The sequence below is a fragment of the Zophobas morio genome, unplaced genomic scaffold, assembly GCF_036711695.1.
Source record: "Zophobas morio isolate AGI-343-1 ecotype UQ-CSIRO unplaced genomic scaffold, CSIRO_AGI_Zmor_V1 ptg000018l, whole genome shotgun sequence".
Lineage (NCBI taxonomy): Eukaryota > Metazoa > Arthropoda > Insecta > Coleoptera > Tenebrionidae > Zophobas > Zophobas morio.
Genome location: NW_026972123.1, coordinates 5,498,299 through 5,518,048, shown reverse-complemented (window position 1 = coordinate 5,518,048; position 19,750 = coordinate 5,498,299). Strand labels below are relative to the sequence as shown.

At 34.3% G+C, this 19,750-nt stretch overlaps 1 protein-coding gene and 1 long non-coding RNA gene across 2 annotated transcripts in view; one reads left to right on the top strand and one right to left on the bottom strand.

Moving 5' to 3' along the window:
- Positions 1-14,711, bottom strand: part of LOC135130886 (protein big brother-like) — a 142,398-nt gene extending 127,687 nt beyond the window's left edge. The window contains exon 1 of the mRNA XM_064058335.1: positions 14,474-14,711. Within this exon, the coding sequence (XP_063914405.1) occupies positions 14,474-14,650 (177 nt within the window). The 5' untranslated portion in view covers positions 14,651-14,711. The remainder of the gene's footprint in view (positions 1-14,473) is intronic.
- LOC135130889 (uncharacterized) lies at positions 13,643-14,478 on the top strand. The gene is made up of 3 exons (XR_010280854.1): positions 13,643-13,731; positions 13,804-13,897; positions 13,969-14,478. It is a non-coding gene; the product is annotated as an uncharacterized LOC135130889 (long non-coding RNA).
- Positions 14,712-19,750: the final 5,039 nt, after the last annotated feature.

The following is a 19,750-nucleotide window of genomic DNA, read 5'->3' as shown; positions in this document are numbered from 1 at the left end:
TGCTCTGAATGAAAGGTGAAACTAATTTTTACAGGAATAAAACTCGTCGCTAGAATGAGAAGAGGGCGTGTGGTGGGTTTAGTACTTGCTAAGATACTACTGATTTTGGCAAATCTTATCTCACAAATGACATACTCTCTAAGAAAATAGAGGGGTGTATTTTTGAAGAAATGGAACCAAAAGTAGCTTCTGGTGGTCGAAATTTACAAAAAAGAGCCTAAACTATTTTTGAATTTGATGGACAAAATGCTCAAATTTTCAAAATGGGGAATATTGGAAAAATGAGTATTTGAACAAGTTATCTAAAAATTCACAATATTATTCGACGTACTAATTAAAAAAATATAGCGTGTTAATGGTCCAGGAAGAAGATTTTAACACTATTTGGTTCGAAAATCAAATTTTTTCAAAAATCTTAAAAACTACTCTTAATACATTCGGAGTTTTTGAAGAAATCAAGCCAAAAAGAACTCTCGAAGTCGAAATCTACAAAAACTCACTAGGAAATTTTTTACTGTGGTCCAAAAAAGGTCCAAATGTTCATAAGGGGGAATACTGAAAAATTGAGCTTTTGAAAAAGTTGTCTAAAATTTCATTAAATAATCTGGAATGTATCCCTGTAGTACTTGCTAAGATACTACTGATTTTGGCAGATCACACAAATGACATACTCTCCAAGAAAATAAAGGTGTGTATTTTTGAAGAAATGGAACCAAAAGTAGCTTCTGGAGGTCGAAATTAACAAAAAAGAGTCTAGACAATTTTTGAATTTGATGGAAAAAATGTCCAAATTTTCGTAAGGGGAAATATTGAAATAATGAGCTTTTCAACAAGTTCTCTAAAAATTCACAAAAAATCTTGACGCACTAATCAAAGAAGATTTTAGAAATACATATTTGGTTCGAAAATCTACAAAAAACTCGTTAGGAAATTTTTGACTGTGGTCAAAAAAAGTCAAAATTTTCATAAGGGAGAATACTGAAAAAATTTGAAACTAGGAAAAGATTAAAATTAGCTCCACCCACCCACCCAGTTTCTCGTTGTTTTTCTTCTGAAATAAGAAATAAATTTAATAGCAAATAGTACAACAAAAACAGTTACGATGTGGGGGAGCCTAATTGCAAAATCGATATTTCCTTATACAAATTTTCCATTTTAAACATGTTTTAAGTTTCATCTTGTAAAAAGAAGTCTACACATTTTACTTAAAACAAAAAGGCAAAATGTGAGCCCGCCCACCCGCCCTGTTTCAATTGTAATGATCTTTTTTATTCGTCGTAAACCAAGAGGGCGAAGCTTAACTGTAAAATACTTATTTCTTTACAAGAAATTAAAAACATGTGTTTGAGTATCGTGTTTTTCAAACAATACTATATACGTTAAGAAAAAGAAGGCAAAATATAAAACCCCGCCCACCCACCCCATCTCAATTAGGACGTTTTTTATATTCTTAGAGACTTAAAACACATTTAAAGTGGTAAATTTTTGTAAGGGAATATGGATTTTGCAATCAGGCTCCTCCCCTACGTCTGCCAACGAATGAAAACTTCATTACTATTTAGATCAGGGTGGGTGGGGCTTAATATTTGGTTTTAATTTTATCTTAATGTACATTGTATTCTTTGAATGACGCGATACTCAAAAACATGTCTTTTTAGACTTCGTGGCCGAAAGTAATGTCAATATTTACTCGGGCCGCCTCGGTCACCTGATTTAAATCCAGTCGAACATGTCTGGGACACAATGGATAATAAAAGACAGATTCGTTTAGCACATCATTGCGATCTCGTTTACTTTTCAGTAATAATAATAACTAGTGTGTACTCAAATCAGCGTGACGGTAGCTAAATTTACGTCTACCATGCGAACGACCCAACTAAAAACAAAAACAAAAAATCTGCGGTAAAAATTTCGCTCGAAACAGCGCAAACCAAACAAACACCACCGAAACCACACGCTCTTCCCGAAAGCCGGCGTCACCAAACCCCAAAATTGATCTAAAAAATTCGCACATCTCCTCGTCCCAAATTAACACTTCTTGGTCTACTCTTCCTCGAGCACGTCCCTCCGCATTTGCATACCGAAATCAGCAGAACACGTCGAATAAATTATCTCTTTCCGCGAACTCCGGCAAGTGTTAATCCCGTAATTACGTAAACGCATCGATTAACATATGTGCCCCCGCGGGCGCCTCGGGCGCGGAATTCCTGGATCCGAATGCGTCATCTCTTACGTTGCGTTTAACAACAACGCTAACAAGTGAACAAGTGTGCAAGAATTCGTTCCACGTCCGGTCGCCGGAGCTTATTAGTCAGGCTTGTTTTTCATTTGGATCAAAGTGTTCGTGAGCGTGTCAGTGGTACAAGGCCGCGGATGGGTCTTGGGCATGGGACGCGATGGGTCGGATTGACATGTCAAGGGACGGGTTGGCGAGTTTTTGCGAGAGCCGTGGCGTGCGTTCGGAGAGCGGTTTTTCGGGGAAAAGCTGCTATATTTTGATGTGATTTTTACCGAGAATCGGGGAATTTGATTCGGCGTCATTGTGGGTTGGACAAGGACGAGGTTGAGACAAAGAGTCGGGCGACGTATGAAGTTGTCGGGTGATTGTTTTTAAAAGTAGCGGAGATGAGGGAAAATTGGGGGTTTGGGTTTGATGGTAACGATGGATGTGCGTAAACACTGTGATTACTTCATTGGGGAAAGCAGGTGTAGGGGGAGGTGGGGCGAGAAGGGGACTGGAGCGAGTGGGAGATCCCCGAAGTGTTGTCATCTAAATCCGAGTAGACACGTGCTGAACAAGGACACAGATAGTATCTGCTTAAAAATTTGAACAATGAATATACTTTTTGTAACCATATTTTTATACGTTTTATTGGCAGACATTGTTCTATTTTTCTTCTTTGTGTCTGCGCAACTTATTATTAAAACAATCATTAATAAACTATTTGCTGAAGAAAGATCTATGAAGTAATTGTCGAAAGTTATTGCACGCAAAATATTGTCAATACCAAACACCCAGGAGGGTATTAAACTGCTCCGTCTCCTCACTGCGGGTTTCCGTAATCCCCAAACACTTAGAATAAAGTGGACAAGGATCAAAATTTCCTAGCTTGTGTTTTAAACCAAACAGTAGTGGGATTTTTTTAAAATAATGAATCTTTATTTAATAAATTTATCACGGGTAGATCTTAGACGAGAAATAGTATTTTTTTTATTAACAGATCAATCTAATCCAGTAAACAATCGAAAAATTATAAAATTTGATTTTGCGGAATTTTACTTTTTCGTGAAAACCTCTATGAAGTAAAAACAATATAGAAGGTACTAGTCACAGCGTAATAGAAAAAAAGACACTTGGGGCACCCGAGAAGGTTTCACATTCTTAAAAAATTGGTCAAAAGTTGTTTCAAGTGAAGTAGAATGAAACATAAAAAAAACACCCAATCAGATTTCAGAATTTAACTCGTTTCTATGGAAATTTGCAATTTAACACCTTTTAATTTTAACGAGTTTTTAGAAGATTAATAGAGGCAAAATCAGTCTTATCTTATCTTAGCAATCCCGCCCCTGTCTTCTCAGAGGGTATGTTATTTGTCAAAATAAGGCCTATCTTAGCAAGCACTAGCCCCGCCCACCCGCCCTCTGTTTTCTTAAAAGGTATGTCATTTGCCAAAATGCTAGTATTTGCTAATATAAGACTGATTTTGGCAAATGACATAATCCTCTGAGAAAATAGGGGGTGGGTGGGTGGGGACAGTACTTGCTAAGATAAAACTGATTTTGGCAAATGCCATACCCCCGAAGAAAATGAGGGCGGGTGGGCGGGGCTAGTACTTGCTAAGATAAAACTGATTTTGGCAAATGATTTCTTCGCTTACGCTCGGGAAGTAAAAAAAGACACTTGGGGCCTCTGAGAAGGTTTCACATTCTTAAAACATAAGACACTTGGGGCCCCCGAGAAGGTTTCACATTCTTAAAAAAGTGACACTTGGGGACTCCGAGAAGGTTTCACATTCTTAAAACATAAGACACTTGGGGCCCCCGAGAAGGTTTCACATTCTTAAAAAAGTGACACTTGGGGACTCCGAGAAGGTTTCACATTCTTAAAAAAGACACGGGGGTCCTCCGAGAAGGTTTCACATTCTTAAAAAAGACACGGGGGGCCTCCGAGAAGGTTTCACATTCTTAAAAAAAACATTTGACGCCCCCAAGAAGGTTTTACATTAAAAAAAAAAACACAATTGGGACCCCCGAGAAGGGTTCAGACTCTTAAAAAACGACACTTGGGGCACCCGAAAAGGTTTCATATTCTTAAAAAAGACATTTGGGGCCTCCGAGAAGGTTTCACATTCTTAAAAAAAGTCAGTTGGAACCCCCGAGAAGGTTTCACATTAAAAAAAGACACTTTGGGTCTACTAGTACTTGCTAAGATAAAACTGATTTTGGCAAATGTCATACCCCCGAAGAAAATGAGGGCGGGTGGGCGGGCAGCGCTGGATTATATATGAGGCGCATGAGGCGCGCGCCTCAGGGCCCGGGGAGACAAGGGCCCGACAGCAAGCGAACAACAATAACTTAAGTTCAAATTAATGCTTAATAATTTAGGTTCGCTAATTCATTATTTTAGGTTGTTTTTGGTTTTTGTTGAGAGGTTTGTGTTTATTTTATATTACAGGAAAGACAGGAAATATTTTTTTGTTGTTTTTATGAAAAATATATTTTATTCTGATATTATATTTAGTTTGTTGTTTTTTACACGTAAGTCATGTTAAAAAATTTGACAACAATCGACCCAGTAGTTTCGGAGATTATCTGTCTAATAAAAATCCGTGACTGCAGATAGACAGACAGACAGACGGAAAAGAGAGACCTATTTCTTCGTATTCTAGGGGTTATGAAAGGTCGAGAAAACGTAAGAGTAGAGAGTCGATCGACGGACAATACTTCTTTCGCTTACGCTCGGAAAGTAAAAATTAAAACTAATAATGTCAAGATGAAAGGGGCCAGGGGCCCAGTATTTTTTGCGCCTCAGGCCCGAAGATTCTTTGATCCGGCCCTGTGGGCGGGGCTAGTACTTGCTAAGATAAAACTGATTTTGGCAAATGTTTCCTTCGTTTACGCTCGGAAAGTAAAACAAGACACTTGGGACCCCCGAGAAGGTTTCACATTCTTAAAAAAGGACACTTGGCGCCCCCGAGAAAGACTCACATTCTTAAAAAAGACACTTGGGGCCTCCGAGAAGGTTTCACATTCTTAAAAAAGACACTTGGGGCCTCTGAGAAGGTTCAACATTCTTAAAAAAAAAAAATTGGCGCCCCCAAGAAGGTGTTACATTCTTAAAAAAAGACTCTTGGGGCCCCCGAGAAAGTTTCACATTTTTAAAAAAGACACTCTGGGGCCTCCGAGAAGGTTCCACATTCTTAAAAAAAGACAGTTGGAACCCCCGCAAAAAGGTTTCACATTCTTAAAAAAAAATTTGGGACCCCCGAGAAGGTTTCACATTCATAAAAAACACAGTTGGGACCCCCGAGAAGGTTTCATCTTAAAAAAAAGACACTTGGGGTCCCCGAGAAGGTTTCACATTTTTAAAAAAAGACACTTGGGACCCCCGAGAATGTTTCACATTCTAAAAAAACATTTGACGCATCCGAGGTTTTACATAAACAAAAAACACTTGAGGTGCCCGAGAAGGTTTCACATGCTTAAAAACACAGTTGGGACCTCCGAGGGTTCGCATTTTAAAAAAAACCATCTGGCGCCCCCGACAAGGTTTCACATTCTAAAAAAACATTTGACGCATCCGAGATTTTACATAAAAAAAAAGACACTTGAGGTGCCCGAGAAGGTTTTACATTCTTAAAGAAAGATAGTTGGGATCCCCAAGAAGGACTTATATTTTTAAAAGAAACAGTTGGGGCCCCCGAGAAGGTTACACGTTCTTAAAAAAAGACACCTGGGGCCTCCGACAAAGTTTCAGATTTTTGAAAAAAGACAGTTGGGACCGCCGAGAAGGTTTCACGTTCTTAAAAAAAACATTTGGCGCCCCCGAGAAGGTTTTACATTAAAAAAAAAACTCTTGGGGCCTCCGAGAAGGTTTCACATGCTTAAAAAGACAGTTGGGACCCATGAGAAGGTTTCACATTTTTAAAAAAACATTTGGCGCCCAAGAGAAGCTTTTACATAAAACATTTAGGGCCTCCGAGATGGTTTCACATTAAAAACAGACACTTGGGGTCCTCGAGAAGGTTTTACATTTTTAAAACAGGTAGTTGGGACCCCCGAGAAGGTTTCACACTCTTGAAAAAAAAGACACTTGGGGCACCGGAGAAGGTTTCACATTCTTAAAAAAAAGGCATTTGTGGCCTACCAGAAGGTTTCACATTCTTAAAAACAGACAGTTGGTACCCCCCGAGAAGGTTTCACATTCTTAAAAAAAGACACTTGGGGTCCCCGAGAAGGATTTACATTTTCAAAAGAGACATTTGAGACTCCCGAGAAGGTTTCACATTCTTAAAAGAGACACTTGGGGCCTTCGACAAGGATTCACATTCTTAAAAAAAGATAGTTGGGACCCCCAAGAAGGTTTCACGTCCTTAAAAAAACATTTGACGTCCCCGAGGTTTTATATTAAAAAAAAAAACGCTTGGGGCCTCCGAGAAGGTTTTACATGCTTAAAAAGACAGTTTGGACCCATGAGAAGGTTTCACATTCTTAAAAAAAGACAGTTGGGATCCCCGAGAAGGTTTCACATTTTTAAAAAACACAGTTGGGACTCTCGAGAAGGTTTCACATTCTAAAAAAAACATTTGGCTCCCCCGAGAAGATTCTACTTTAAAAGAAAACAACTGCGACCTCCGAGAAGGTTTCAGATTCTTAAAAAAATTGGTCGAAGATTACTTCGACAGAACTTCCCTCGTCCATAAAATACAGCTTGTCAAATCCAACTCTTTCGAAAAATTAAAAGATTTGATTTTGCGAATTGTATTGCGTTTTACGGCAACCATTATAAGCTAAAATAAAAATATGTATCTAGTGTTTGAATAAAAGTAACAAAACGTGTTGACCGTTTGTTACAAGTGAGTTTTTCTATTACCAAAATTTTGTGTTGATGTATTGTAACACTGCTAATAAAAGTGTTGTATTATTGTTATTCTTAAATCGTGATATCATCAATAAAAGAACGAAACAATGTAATGTAAATGCCGTATGTAATACTAATAACAGAGTTGCGATTGAAGACTGAACTAAAAATCATTTATGGTACTCGTAATTTAAGACAAATAGCGATAACACTTATTAACATGTAGACGTAAGAGTGAAACAGAAACTAAACTAATTTTATAATAATAATATTATTAATATTATATTAATTAATATTATATAATTATAATATTTTCTACGATTTGCAACAACTGGATTACAATGCCGACGGTCCGGACTGTTTTATTGCTCTGACTTCCGCAAATTTTGGTCAGCATTTTACCATCTACATAATATTCCTAATATAAATACAAAACTTGACAACAATCGGCCCAGTACTTTCGGAGATCATCTGTCCAATAAAAATCCGTGATGGCAGACAGACAAACAGACAGACGGATGGAAAAATCAATTTGGCCTTGCCTCTCGAAAACATATAAAGCAAAAAAAAATGTTTTGACGAATAATTAGAGCACAACTTCTTGTACCCCTATAGCTAATTTCAGTTGATTTGTACAATTGTTTCTCAAAGCAGTTAAAAATCTTTAGGTCGTCGGCAAATAGTAGAAACTTAGATTTCTGAATTGTATATTTAATGTCATTTATATAAGTAAGGAAAACCAGTGGACCCAGATGGAACCTCTGAAGATCTCGAGACATAACTTCATGAAAATTAAAACAGCCAACAGACCTTTACAATTTCTTTACACCCTAAGATGAATGATTTAATCCAAGATAATTTTAATATTAATCTATTGTGGTTGACCCTATTTTTGACAAAATATTTATAATTCATTTATAACTAGACATTAAAGAAGGTAAATTTTGTGAAAAATGCCCAAATTAAAAATAACTAATATCTTCAGTTACCAACATCTCGGAGCGACTTGTCACCACTGTTTGTGTATAAATTTTACACCTTGCAATTTCTCGTAAAAACGACTCAAATAACCGATAAAAGCAAATATTGGAAAACTCGCAGGTAATAAAATGAAGTGTTTTACCTCTCATTAGTGATGCGGCTGGACACATGATTAAATTTAGCAAATTACTGAAATAACGGTACCCAAAGGCGTATCATATAGCGAAGACGCCAACTCTTGGGTTACTGCAAGAATCGCTGATTTAAAGCATGTTGACGTCAAAAATAAAAAAAGGGGAAATTTATTTGTTTCGATTCGTCACAGCAACATTTTCGTTATTTCAGAGAAGATCATTAAAACATTTGAATATTTCACGCAAACAAATTAATCCTTTCTCCACAACGTGATTAATTTTAATGAATAATTGAAAATAATAATATTTAATTCATGCGTCGTGAGTAAGTGTATGTTGTTTCAGAAACCTCAAGTTTATAAACAAAGTTTACACAAGTGCAAAAGAACTGAGTTCGAGCAAGCTAACAAAATAAATAGTGAATTTGCGTGGAATAGGTGTAAGATATATATTTTCTGGGGTTTTAAATAAAATTCAAATAATTTGTCTAACGTAGTGAATTAATTTTAAATTTACAGAAAAAGTCTGCTGGATACCTGAAAACACACACATCTACTTTTAATGTGTTTGTTCAGGTAGCAAAAGATTTGGTTTGCGGAAATAAAACATTAGGACGTGTTCACATTTAGATTATGCTTGTATATGGACAGGGACGTTGATGGTGGTCTTGTTTTGATAATAATAACAGGTATTAGAAGTCGGGTTTTTGTAAGATGTCGTATCTCGTACAATTTAGTACCTAATGCTCTTGTAACCAGCAATTTTGTGTCAAATGTACATTTATTACCACAAACTGGTTCTTCCTTTATTTAGACAGTAGTTTGTCTGCCAAAAAAGTCGCCGAATATTTAAAACTCCAGGATCCAAAATCTTACACAGGACATGCTTTCAGAAGGACGTCGGTGACATTTTTTTGACAGTTCTACAGAGTGTAATAGTTGTAGTTTGGATTTACCTTGAACTATAAAGTTCCAAAATTTTTGTAGCGCAAAATTCGGGGAACATTTCCCCAAGGATTTTCTGAATGCGTTTAATTAATGAAACAGACTAAGGTTAAATCCTAACTCCGCACACACGTCACCGCTTTCATCAGTCACAGAAATGAAGAAACTAAAAATCCAACATGTTAGTCATGCATACGCATCATGAAATTATAGCATCTTTAATCGAATGGAATTCCGGGAAAAGTGGACCGAAAATGTCAACTTTAACCTTTTGTTTTCATTTATTTAATAGTGGTAGAATTTTCAGTTCCAGTTTTGGCGGTTATAATTTAAATATTTAAATTTTCAAATCTCTTGAATTTCCAAATATCGAGTTACTGTAATTCGAAATTTTGAATATTTGCGCAGATAATTATAATTTTGGTTTTTGAAACTTTAATTTACAAAAAATAAATCTTTTAGAGAAAACTTGGAACTCAATAAAGTGGAGAATTTTTAAACTTATATTACTTGAAATTTTGTGGTTTCTGGAAATTTCCAAGTTCTAAATTTTCCAATTTTCAAAACTTTTAAATCCCGGAATTTCGAAATTATAAAACCTCGAAATCCGAAAAGTCCGGAATTTTGCAATTACGAAATCATAAATTCTGTTTCTGAACTTCAAATTATCGAGTCCCTGAAACTCGAAATTTTGAAAATTTGTAGCGATTATTATAACTTACGGAAATTTTGAATTTTAAAAATTTAAGTAATGTACTTGCCAAGACAAGACTGATTTTAGAAAAGGACTTATTCTCTAAGAAAATAAAGGGCGGGTGGGCGGGACTAGTAGGTACTTGCTATGATAAAACTGATTTTGGAAAAGGATTTACTTTTTAAAAAATTAAAGGGCGGGTGGGCGGGGCTAGTATTTAAGATGATCAGACTGATTTTGGCAAAGGACCTACTCTCTAGGAAAATAAACTCCCAAGTTTTAGATTTTGGAAAATCGGAATTTTGGCAAACTAGGAACTTCGTACATTCAAATTTTCAAAATTTTTAAATCCCGGAATTTCGAAATTATGAAACCTCGAAATCCGAAAAATCCGGAATTTTGTAATTACGAATTCATAAAATAGGAAAATTTAAGAACCCGAATTAAATGCAGATTCTGATGAAACCTTCTTAAATGTGGAAATTCTGTTTCAGAACTTCCAAAATTATGGAGTCACGGAAACTCGAAATTTTGAATATTTACAGGAAAGATTATAACTTAGGTTACGGAAATTTTGAATTTTGAAAGTTGAATTATGAAGAATAAATTTTGTAGGGATGATTCTGAATTCAATAAATTGGAAAATTTCAACTTTTGAAAATTGAATTTCGAATTTTTCAGATTAACTATTACTTCAAATTTTGCAAGTTTCCTGAAATTTCCAAGTTTTAAACTTTGGAGAGTCGAAATTTTGAAACAATCTGGGCACTTCTAACATTCAAATTTTTCAAAACTATTAAACCCCGGAATTTTGAAATTACGAAAACATAAATTACTAAATTTAAGAACCCGATTCAAATTCAGATTCTAATGGAACCTTAAATGGAAATTCTGTTTCTGTATTTCGAATCTTCTGAATTTCGACAATTATCGAGTCCCTGAAAGTCAAAATTTTGTATATTTACAGCGATAGGTTAGGGAAATTTTTAATTTTGAAATATTAAGTAATGAAGAATACATTTTGTAGAGACAATTTTGAATTCAATAAATTGGAAAATTTCAACTTTTGAAAACTGAATTTCGAATTTTTTAAACTTATTATTATTTCACATTTTGTCAATTTCTTGAAACTCTCAAGTTTTAAACTTCGGAAAATCTCAATTTTGCCAAGTAAATCTTAAATCAAACAACTGGGATCTTCGAAATTTCGAAATTATGAAATCTCGAAATCCGAAAACTCCGAAATTTTGTAACTAGGAAATCATAAAATCCGAAAATTTGAGAACCCGAATCAAATACAGATTCTGATGAAACTTTAAACGTGTAAATTTTGTTTCTGAACTTAGGATCTTCTGAATTTCGAAAATTATCGAATCACTGAAACTCGAAATTTTGAATATTTACAGGGATGATAACTTAGGATACGGAAATTTTGAATTGTGAAAGTTGAAATTATGAGGAATACATTTTCTATTCAACTTTGAATTCGATAAACCGAAAAATTTCAACTTTGGAAAATAGAATTTCGAATATTTTAAACTTATTATTATTTCAAATTTTGTGTTTTCTTGAACTCCCAAGTTTTAGACTTTGGAAAATCGGAATTTTGGCTAGCAAATCTTAAATCAAACAACTGGGAAGTGAAATTTTCAAAATTTTTAAATCCCGGAATTTCGAAACTATGAAACCTCGAAAGCCGAAAACTCCGGAATTTTGCAATTAGGAAATAATAAAATCCGAAAATTTGAGAACCCGAATCAAATACAGATTCTGATAAAACTTTAAACGTGTAAATTCTGTTTCTGAACTTAAAATCTTCGGAATTTCGAAAATTATAGAGTCACTGAAACTCGAAATTTTGAATATTTACAGGGATGATAACTTAGGTTACGGAAATTTTGAATGTTGAAAGTTTATTATGAAGGATAAATTTTGTAGACAACTTTGAATTCAATAAATCGAAAAATTTCAACCTTTGAAAATTAAATTTTGAATTTTTTAAACTTATTGTTATTTAAAATTTTGTGAATTTTTTGAAACACCCGAGTTTTAGACTTTGGAAAATCGGAATTTTGGAAGCAAATGGTAAATCAAACGACTGGGAACTTCGTACATTCAAATTTTCAGGATTTTTAAATCCCGGAATTTCGAAATTATGAAACCTCGAAATCTCGAAAAGTCCTTAATTTTGCAATTACGAAATCATAAAATACGAACATTTTAGATGCCTATTCAAATGCAGATTCTGATGAAACCTCAAATGTGAAAATTCGGTTTCTAAACTTAGAATCTTCTGAATTTCGAAAATTATCGAATATCGAAATTCAATTTTTGAAAATTGAATTTCGAATTTTTTAAACTTATTGTTATTTCAAATTTGTGACTCTCTTTAAACGTCCAAGTTTTAGACTTTGGAAATTCGGAATTTTGGCAAGCAAATCCTAAATCAAACAATTGGGAACTTCGTACATTCAAATATTCAAAATTTTTAAATCCCGGAATTTCGAAATTATGAAACCTCGAAATCCGAAAAGTCCGGAATTTTGCAATTACGAAATCATAATATCCGAAAATTTGAGAACCCGATTCAAACACTGATTCTGATGAAACCGTGTAAATTCTGTTTTAGAACTTAGAATCTTCTCAATTTCGAAAATTATTGAGTGATTGAAACTCGAAATTTTGTATATTTACAGGGATGATTAGGTATAACTTAGGTTACGGAAATTTTGAATTTTGGAAGTTTAAGTTCTGAAGAATAAATTTTGTAGAGACAACTTTGAATTCAATAAATTCGAAAATTTCAACTTATGAAAATTGAATTTCGAATTTTTCAAACCTATTATTTGAACTTTTTCGAATTTTTTGAATCTTTCGAGTCTTAAACTTAGGAAACGCGGGATTTTGCCAACCGAATCTGGATTCAAACAATCTGGGAACTTCGTACATTCAAATTTTCAGAATTTTTACAACGAATCTTTTGAATTTCGAAAATTATCGAGTCCTGAAACTCGAAATTTTGAATATTTACAAGGACGATTATAACTTTGGTTACGAGAGCTCTAGAATTTTGGTATTTCGTAACGATAAAATACAAAAATCGTTAAACTAAAGAACGTGGAAATTCTGTTTCTGAACTTTGAATCTTCGGAATTTCGAAACATCGGGCCACTAAAACTCGAAATTTTCAATATTTACATTGATATTTTTAGTAGGTAATTTTGTTTTTTAGAAGTCTAATTTGCAAAGAACGAATCTGCTTAGACTCATTCAATTGGAAAATTTGAAATTATGAGTAATGAATTTCGACCTTTTTAAACTTAAAACTTTTTTTAGTGGTCAGGTTTAGATTAGTGATACAGAAAAATTAAATAAGTGTTATATTAATTAATTTAAAAATCTAAAACTCTCATTACTAAAACTTCAACAATAATCTGGCTGATGATATAATTACAATAAAATTTCGACATTTGAATCACTGACTGCTGGAAATCCTGCTTCTCTCAGTAGTGGGAAAATATCAGTGATAAAATTTTCTGGGAATTTAAACAGACGGATGTTTTGTTAGCAGAAAACATTATAAATTATAATAATCGTTCTCAAGAACAGACTGAAATGAAAATTCGCTGACGAACTTCTCAACAATTTTTGAACACACTGTATGTAATACAAACTAATAATTCTAAGTAATAACTAATAACTTATGAGGCAAACATTAATATTTACTAAAAAAAGAAAGAATCAGTGCTAATAAATCAACATTAGGTATAAAATTGGTAGTGACCACAATGGAGCCAGTATTAGGTAACGAATTTCGAGAGACAAGACATCTTAATGACTATCATTACGTACAAAAACAAAACCGTCATCACGTTCTACTCCATATATAATCTAAATGTGAGTAAATATTAATTTTTATAGCCCAAAAAACAAATTTCGTTCCATATTTTTTTCTCCGTTCCAAATTAGCACAAATCAAGTAAACTACCTTACTTGGGAGCAAAACTTTGTAAAAACCTCTGGCCAAATTTTCGACACCAGCCCACTTTTTTGCTTCCAAAAGGTGTAGTGTTTCCTCACTTTCTCGCTTTATAAAATTTGATCGAATTAATCACGCACTTGTTCTTTTATTAGATACACTTCCACAAACAACAGACGCAACAAATCGTAATAGAAAGTAAACCAGTTCATCCAAGTAACTAATCTCGTTTCGGCACAAAATTGACAACCATGAAGGAAAGCTTCAACTTTGAATCGGAAAGTAATCTCCGAAATTAAAACGAAGAAGAAAAAAGGTCAAGTGGCGCTTAACGGTTTATGAAAGTCATAGCCAAAACAAATTCATCAATGAAACCTGTCGAAACTCCTGTCGCAAAATTTTTGCCACCTAGACCAACCAGCAACCACAATTTGTAACCAAAACCGACCAAATCACTTCATCGCACTTCCACACCACCAACCCACAAATATTAGTACTAGAAAGCGACCAACCAACTAATCTCATGCAAAAAAACCCCAAACGCATTTTCAATCCATTCGCGAACCGAAGGTCTCTTACGCAACTGCTTGGTGCGTTTTTTGCCAAACCTGGTGAAAGGCCGTCGCCTTGGTTTTTTCCCTTTTCCCTCGAAAAACTGACCTCACTCTCCCTGCTGAGCCTCCGGAACAGCTCGTCGGACTCGAACTTGCTCTTCTGGTCCGGCACCACCCGGGGCATCTTGAAGATGAACCTAGGCTTAGGCTGCTCGTACAGGCCGATGGAGTCGAAGGGCAGCATCCCGGCCAGGGCGGACGTGGGGTCGTTCATGGAGTGCATAACCTACGTAAGAACTGGGCACGGTCCGGTATAACCTCACTCGACAGCGGTTGCAGCGGCACTGGGGCTAGGTCCGGCGCTTCGGCGGACCGAGGGCTGAAAGGGGCGGCGCTTGCGACGCCGGCCAATGGGGAGCGAGGAGGGGAGAGCGTAATTGAATTACCGTAGGCTGGCGGATTGTGTAGGGGCGGCGAAGCTATGAAAGTAAAGTAGGCTGCTTTATGAGATTTATCTCATAATCTCGTTGTTTGCATACATCTGCTTTATGCTTTTCGGAGGGATTTCGGGGATTATGAAGGAGAGTTTTTATGATGGGACGGGGGGAAGGTTTCTTGGACAGGTTTGGCGTACGAAAAACGACAATTTGCTGATAAAAATAATTGACAGGGATTTGTCAAGAGAAGAGTTAAGATAAAGAAGATAAGACGAGTCAGGCATGCCTTTATGTGATTGTTAGACGAATGTGACTGAAGATAAAGCTAGAAAAATCTGTTATCTTAGGTTTGCACCATCTGTCCAGTTATGGGATTTTTTTGTTTGCAAAATTTTTAATTTCTATTAAAAACAACGTCAACTTGTCACAGATTGTAGCATAAACCAGCGGATTTTGACATATTGATTGATGAGTAAAACAAGCAATACCTACAAGTTAAAAAGTATTTGTCCACATACGTTTTTGTTTTCTGTCAAAATTTTACATTGATGTTGTGATGTTGAAACGTCTGATTTTTTCACATAATTTAAGAGTTTATTAAAATACAAGTCTTTAATTTTATTTATTATTAAACTCGAATCTTCTGCTTTTGTTATTTACAAAAATATTTAACACTTTCTCAAAATTTTCTATTGTTTGCGTTATTTTTTCAACTGATGCATCGCGAGTGCATTTAATCTTTCCTGAGTCATAGTCGTTCTCAGGAAGCGCTTGATTCTCTTTGGGATAGAAAAATATCTCTCATATTCGCATGTAGTTATTGGAAGTCATTTGGAAGTCTATCCTTACCGTATCACAGCAGTACAAGAACTCTTACTAGTGGACTTTCCACGAAGATTAGAATTTTACAATTGGTTTGTAATATATAAATGTATTTAAGCCTCAAAAAATTGGTGTGTAGGCAGCAATTACTCAAAGGCAAATCATTGGATCAATATTCTTTCAACGTAAACCATAAAATATTATCTAGAAGGGTTTTCGCTCTCATTTTTTATCAGGTACCTAAGTACACTAAATGCTGCTATCGAAATGAAATTTTAGAGCCCTTTGTCAACCAGTTCCACGATGATGAATTGCTGAACGGATTCTTTCAACAAGATGGAGTTTCGATTCATTGTACATACAATGAACAACTGAAATTTCTTCGGCTTAGTCGAAATACAGAAATTCTTTGGCCATCTCGTTCCTGTGATTTGACAACTTATGATTTCTTGAGGTCTCATCTTAAAAACACAATTTTTCAAACAGCGGTTACAAATCTGGAGGACAGCAAAGAATCGAACAAAAATGCTTGGAGATTAGTTAAACTACCTCCACATAAGTCCAATTTTTATCGAAATTGAGATTTTTGTACCACTAGAAAGTGTATAAAATTCTATCTTATTATAAAAAAAATTAAAAAATATTGACGGCGTTCTGGCTAAGAATTTACGCAGATTATTAAAATTATTCATAAACCTGCATTGAACAAAATATTCTGAATGTTATTATTATAGTTCTTACCTTTTTATTGTTATAAAGACGAATTTTTCACCTGTTTAAGCAAATCTAAAAATATGAATGCAATGATTAAAAGTCTGTTCATATTTTGCACATTCGGCAAAATTTTGAGATGCCGTAATCAATTTTTTGGGGTTGATAAAGAGATACATTTTCATTAAAAAGTTAAGATGCTTACAATAACTTCAAAACGTCAAGATTTCAAAGTATTCAGTTTTGCAATTCTTGATTAAATCAATAAAATAAATTGACTTAGTCATTAATTTTTTTACACACCCCGTATAAGCAAACAACAAGTACAGACTTATCATCCTTTGCACATTTAAGATGGGATTTATTCCGCAAAATTTTGGGGTGACGTCATCAATTGTTTAGGGGGGATCAGGAAATATATTTTGACTAAAAATTTACCATGCTTATGAGAACTGTAAAACATCTCCTAGATTTCAAAGCATTCGGTTTTGTAGTTCCTGATTAAATAAATAAAATATATTCACGCATTCATTAATTTTTAACCACCCTGTATATGCAAATCAAAAAAATATGAATTGAATGATAAATTACAAGTACATACTCATCATATTTTCTACATTTTAGGTAGGATTTATTCGACAAACTTTTCAGGTAACGTCATCAATTTTTTGGAGGTGACAAATAAATATATTTTGAATAAAAACTTATCATGCTTATCATAACTGTAAACTATCTGCAAGATTTCAAAGCTTTCGGTTTTGCAAATTCCAAATTAAAAATCAAAATTTATATAATTTTGATTTTATTTCCGAAAATCTGGACGTTTCGGGTAAAATCTCAATTCGGAGGCATAAACTACATGTGTAAGACTATTTAGAATATATACCTAATATAAATATAAAATTTGGCAATAATCGGCCCAGTACTTTTGGAGATTATCTGTCTAATAAAAATCCGGGACGGCAGACAGACGGACAAACGGACAGACGGACAGTCGACAAAATGCAAAAGTAGAGGAGTCGACCGACGGACTTGATTACAATACTTCCTTTGCTTACGCTCGGGAAGCAAAAAAGGAATCTTTTGGAAATACTGAATAAGCTAAGACCCAACGAGTTTCGAGATTTTTACAGGAACCTTCTCACCGAGGAAAGAGTAGCTGTAGATCCCGAAACAGCAGATTTTTCTAGCGATAAAGAAACAATTAGGTATTTTTGAAAAAATATTAGGAGTACCTATTTGTTTTTAAATTTAATAATTTTTATAAAATTAGCTAAATATTTATTTTTCTAATTAATAGTTAATGAAGGTTTCTTATATATTTCTTTCGATTTCATTAATTTTTTTATGCAAAAAAACAAACAATTAAATAGCAAATAAGTCACTGCTACCAACCAGATACGTTACCAATTTGCCATCAATATTTAACAAAGATTTCGCACTTATCATTACATTCTACATAAATTATAATACTGAAAACTGTATGTATTTAATAAAACAACAATAATATATCAAACCAGATACATTTTTGTATGTCGAATCGATTTTTAAATAACAAATAGAGCTTTTATATATCCAAAACTGAAACGCTAATACCCAGATATGTCTATATTTTTGCAGAAATTGAGAAAATTTTGATAATTTTGAAAAGAATACGTAGGTACATGCAAAAATTGACAAAATTTTCTTGCAAATGTTGATATTAAAAATTTTATGTTTTTTTTATTTTAACCGGTTTTTTCAGTTAATTGCATAGTATTCTTTGAACAACGCGATACTCAAAAACAGATTTTTAATTTCTTGCAAAGAAATAGGTATTTTGCAGCTAAGCTCCGCCCCCCTGCTTAACGGTGAATAAAAAAAATCATCACAATCGAGATAGGGCGGGTGGGCGGGCTTATATTTTATGTTTTGGTTTTAATATGTGTAGACTTCTTTTCAGAACGTGAAACTTAAAACATGTTTAAAATGGAAAATTTGTAAAAAAAAAGCAAAATATAGGCCCCACCCACCCACGCTGTCTCAATTCTAATGATTTTTTAATTCGTCGTAAGCCAAGAGGACGGAGCTTAACTGCAAAATCCTTATTTCTCTATGAGAATCAAATCTGGACTGGAATATGGTGTTATTATATGGTCGCCAATTTACGAAGTTCACGGAGTCAATCTGGAGGCTGTTCAGAGAAGATTTTCCAAATTTTTCGCCTTCATGGAAGATGATGCATATTATCCTCACGACATTCTATTAGGGAGATTTAAGTTTACAGCTTTTAGTGTGCGTCGTAATATTTTAATCACACGTTTTTTTTTAATCTCCTTGTTGTTATTATTATTATAATGAAAGCGATTTTTACTTGTAAACAGAAGGTTTAATCAGAAATGCTAAGTTTTAAAATATGAAAAATAGATGCTATAATAACAGAACTTGATATTCTTGGTATGTCAACAAATAAACTTATTGCTGAAATTTTTGCATATTTTGCATATTTAACTATTTTTTTGCATTTATTGCATATTTTAATGTTAAGTGCATTTTGTGCATATTTTAAAATTGTTGCTGCATTTTTCGTGGTAATTGGTGAAAATGTTAATTTTAATACAGTTGGTTATTGGAAGTATGCAGGTAAATAAGTAGCGACCATTTCTAGTAATGCCAACGGGTTTTTCCAAGACTTCATTATGGGTGTTGAGGTGGTTAAGGTAATTCGAATAGAACTTAAAATCTTTTATTATCTTTGAAGTTATAAATAATCTTGTATTTTGTAATGTCAGTTTTCATATCCTTGTTTTCCCCGTTTCCCTGGAAAACACCCCCACTGGCTGTTTTTCAAACCTAACAACTTCTCTTTTTCCTCTCGACTTTTTGGCTCTCGACGATTAAAAAAATAATAATCACAATTGAGACAGGGCGGGTGGGCGGGATTAATATTTTGGCCTTTTTCATGATATACGTAGTCGTCTTTTCAGAACAAGAAACTAAAACATGTTTAAAATGGTAAATTCTTACAGACAAACATGGATCTTGCAATTAAGCCCCGCCCCGCCTCTCGATCTGACCACGAATGAAAAATCAATCTCAATTGAGAATAAAGATTGGGGCGGGCATGGGTGGGGCGTAATCTTCGACTTTATTATTTTTTTTCTTAATATACACAGTATTCTTTAAACAACACGATTCTCAGAAACATGTTTGTAATTTCTCGTAGAGAAATAAAGATTTTGCAGTTGAGCTCCGTACCCTTGGCTCACGACGAATAAAAAAAAATCATCAGAATTGAGACAGGGTGGGTGGGCGGGGCTTATATTTTGTCATTCTTTCTTTAATATACATAGCCATCTTTTCATAACAAGAAACTTAAAACATGGTTAAAATGGTTTTTGCAAGGAAATATGGATTTTGAAATTATGGGGCGA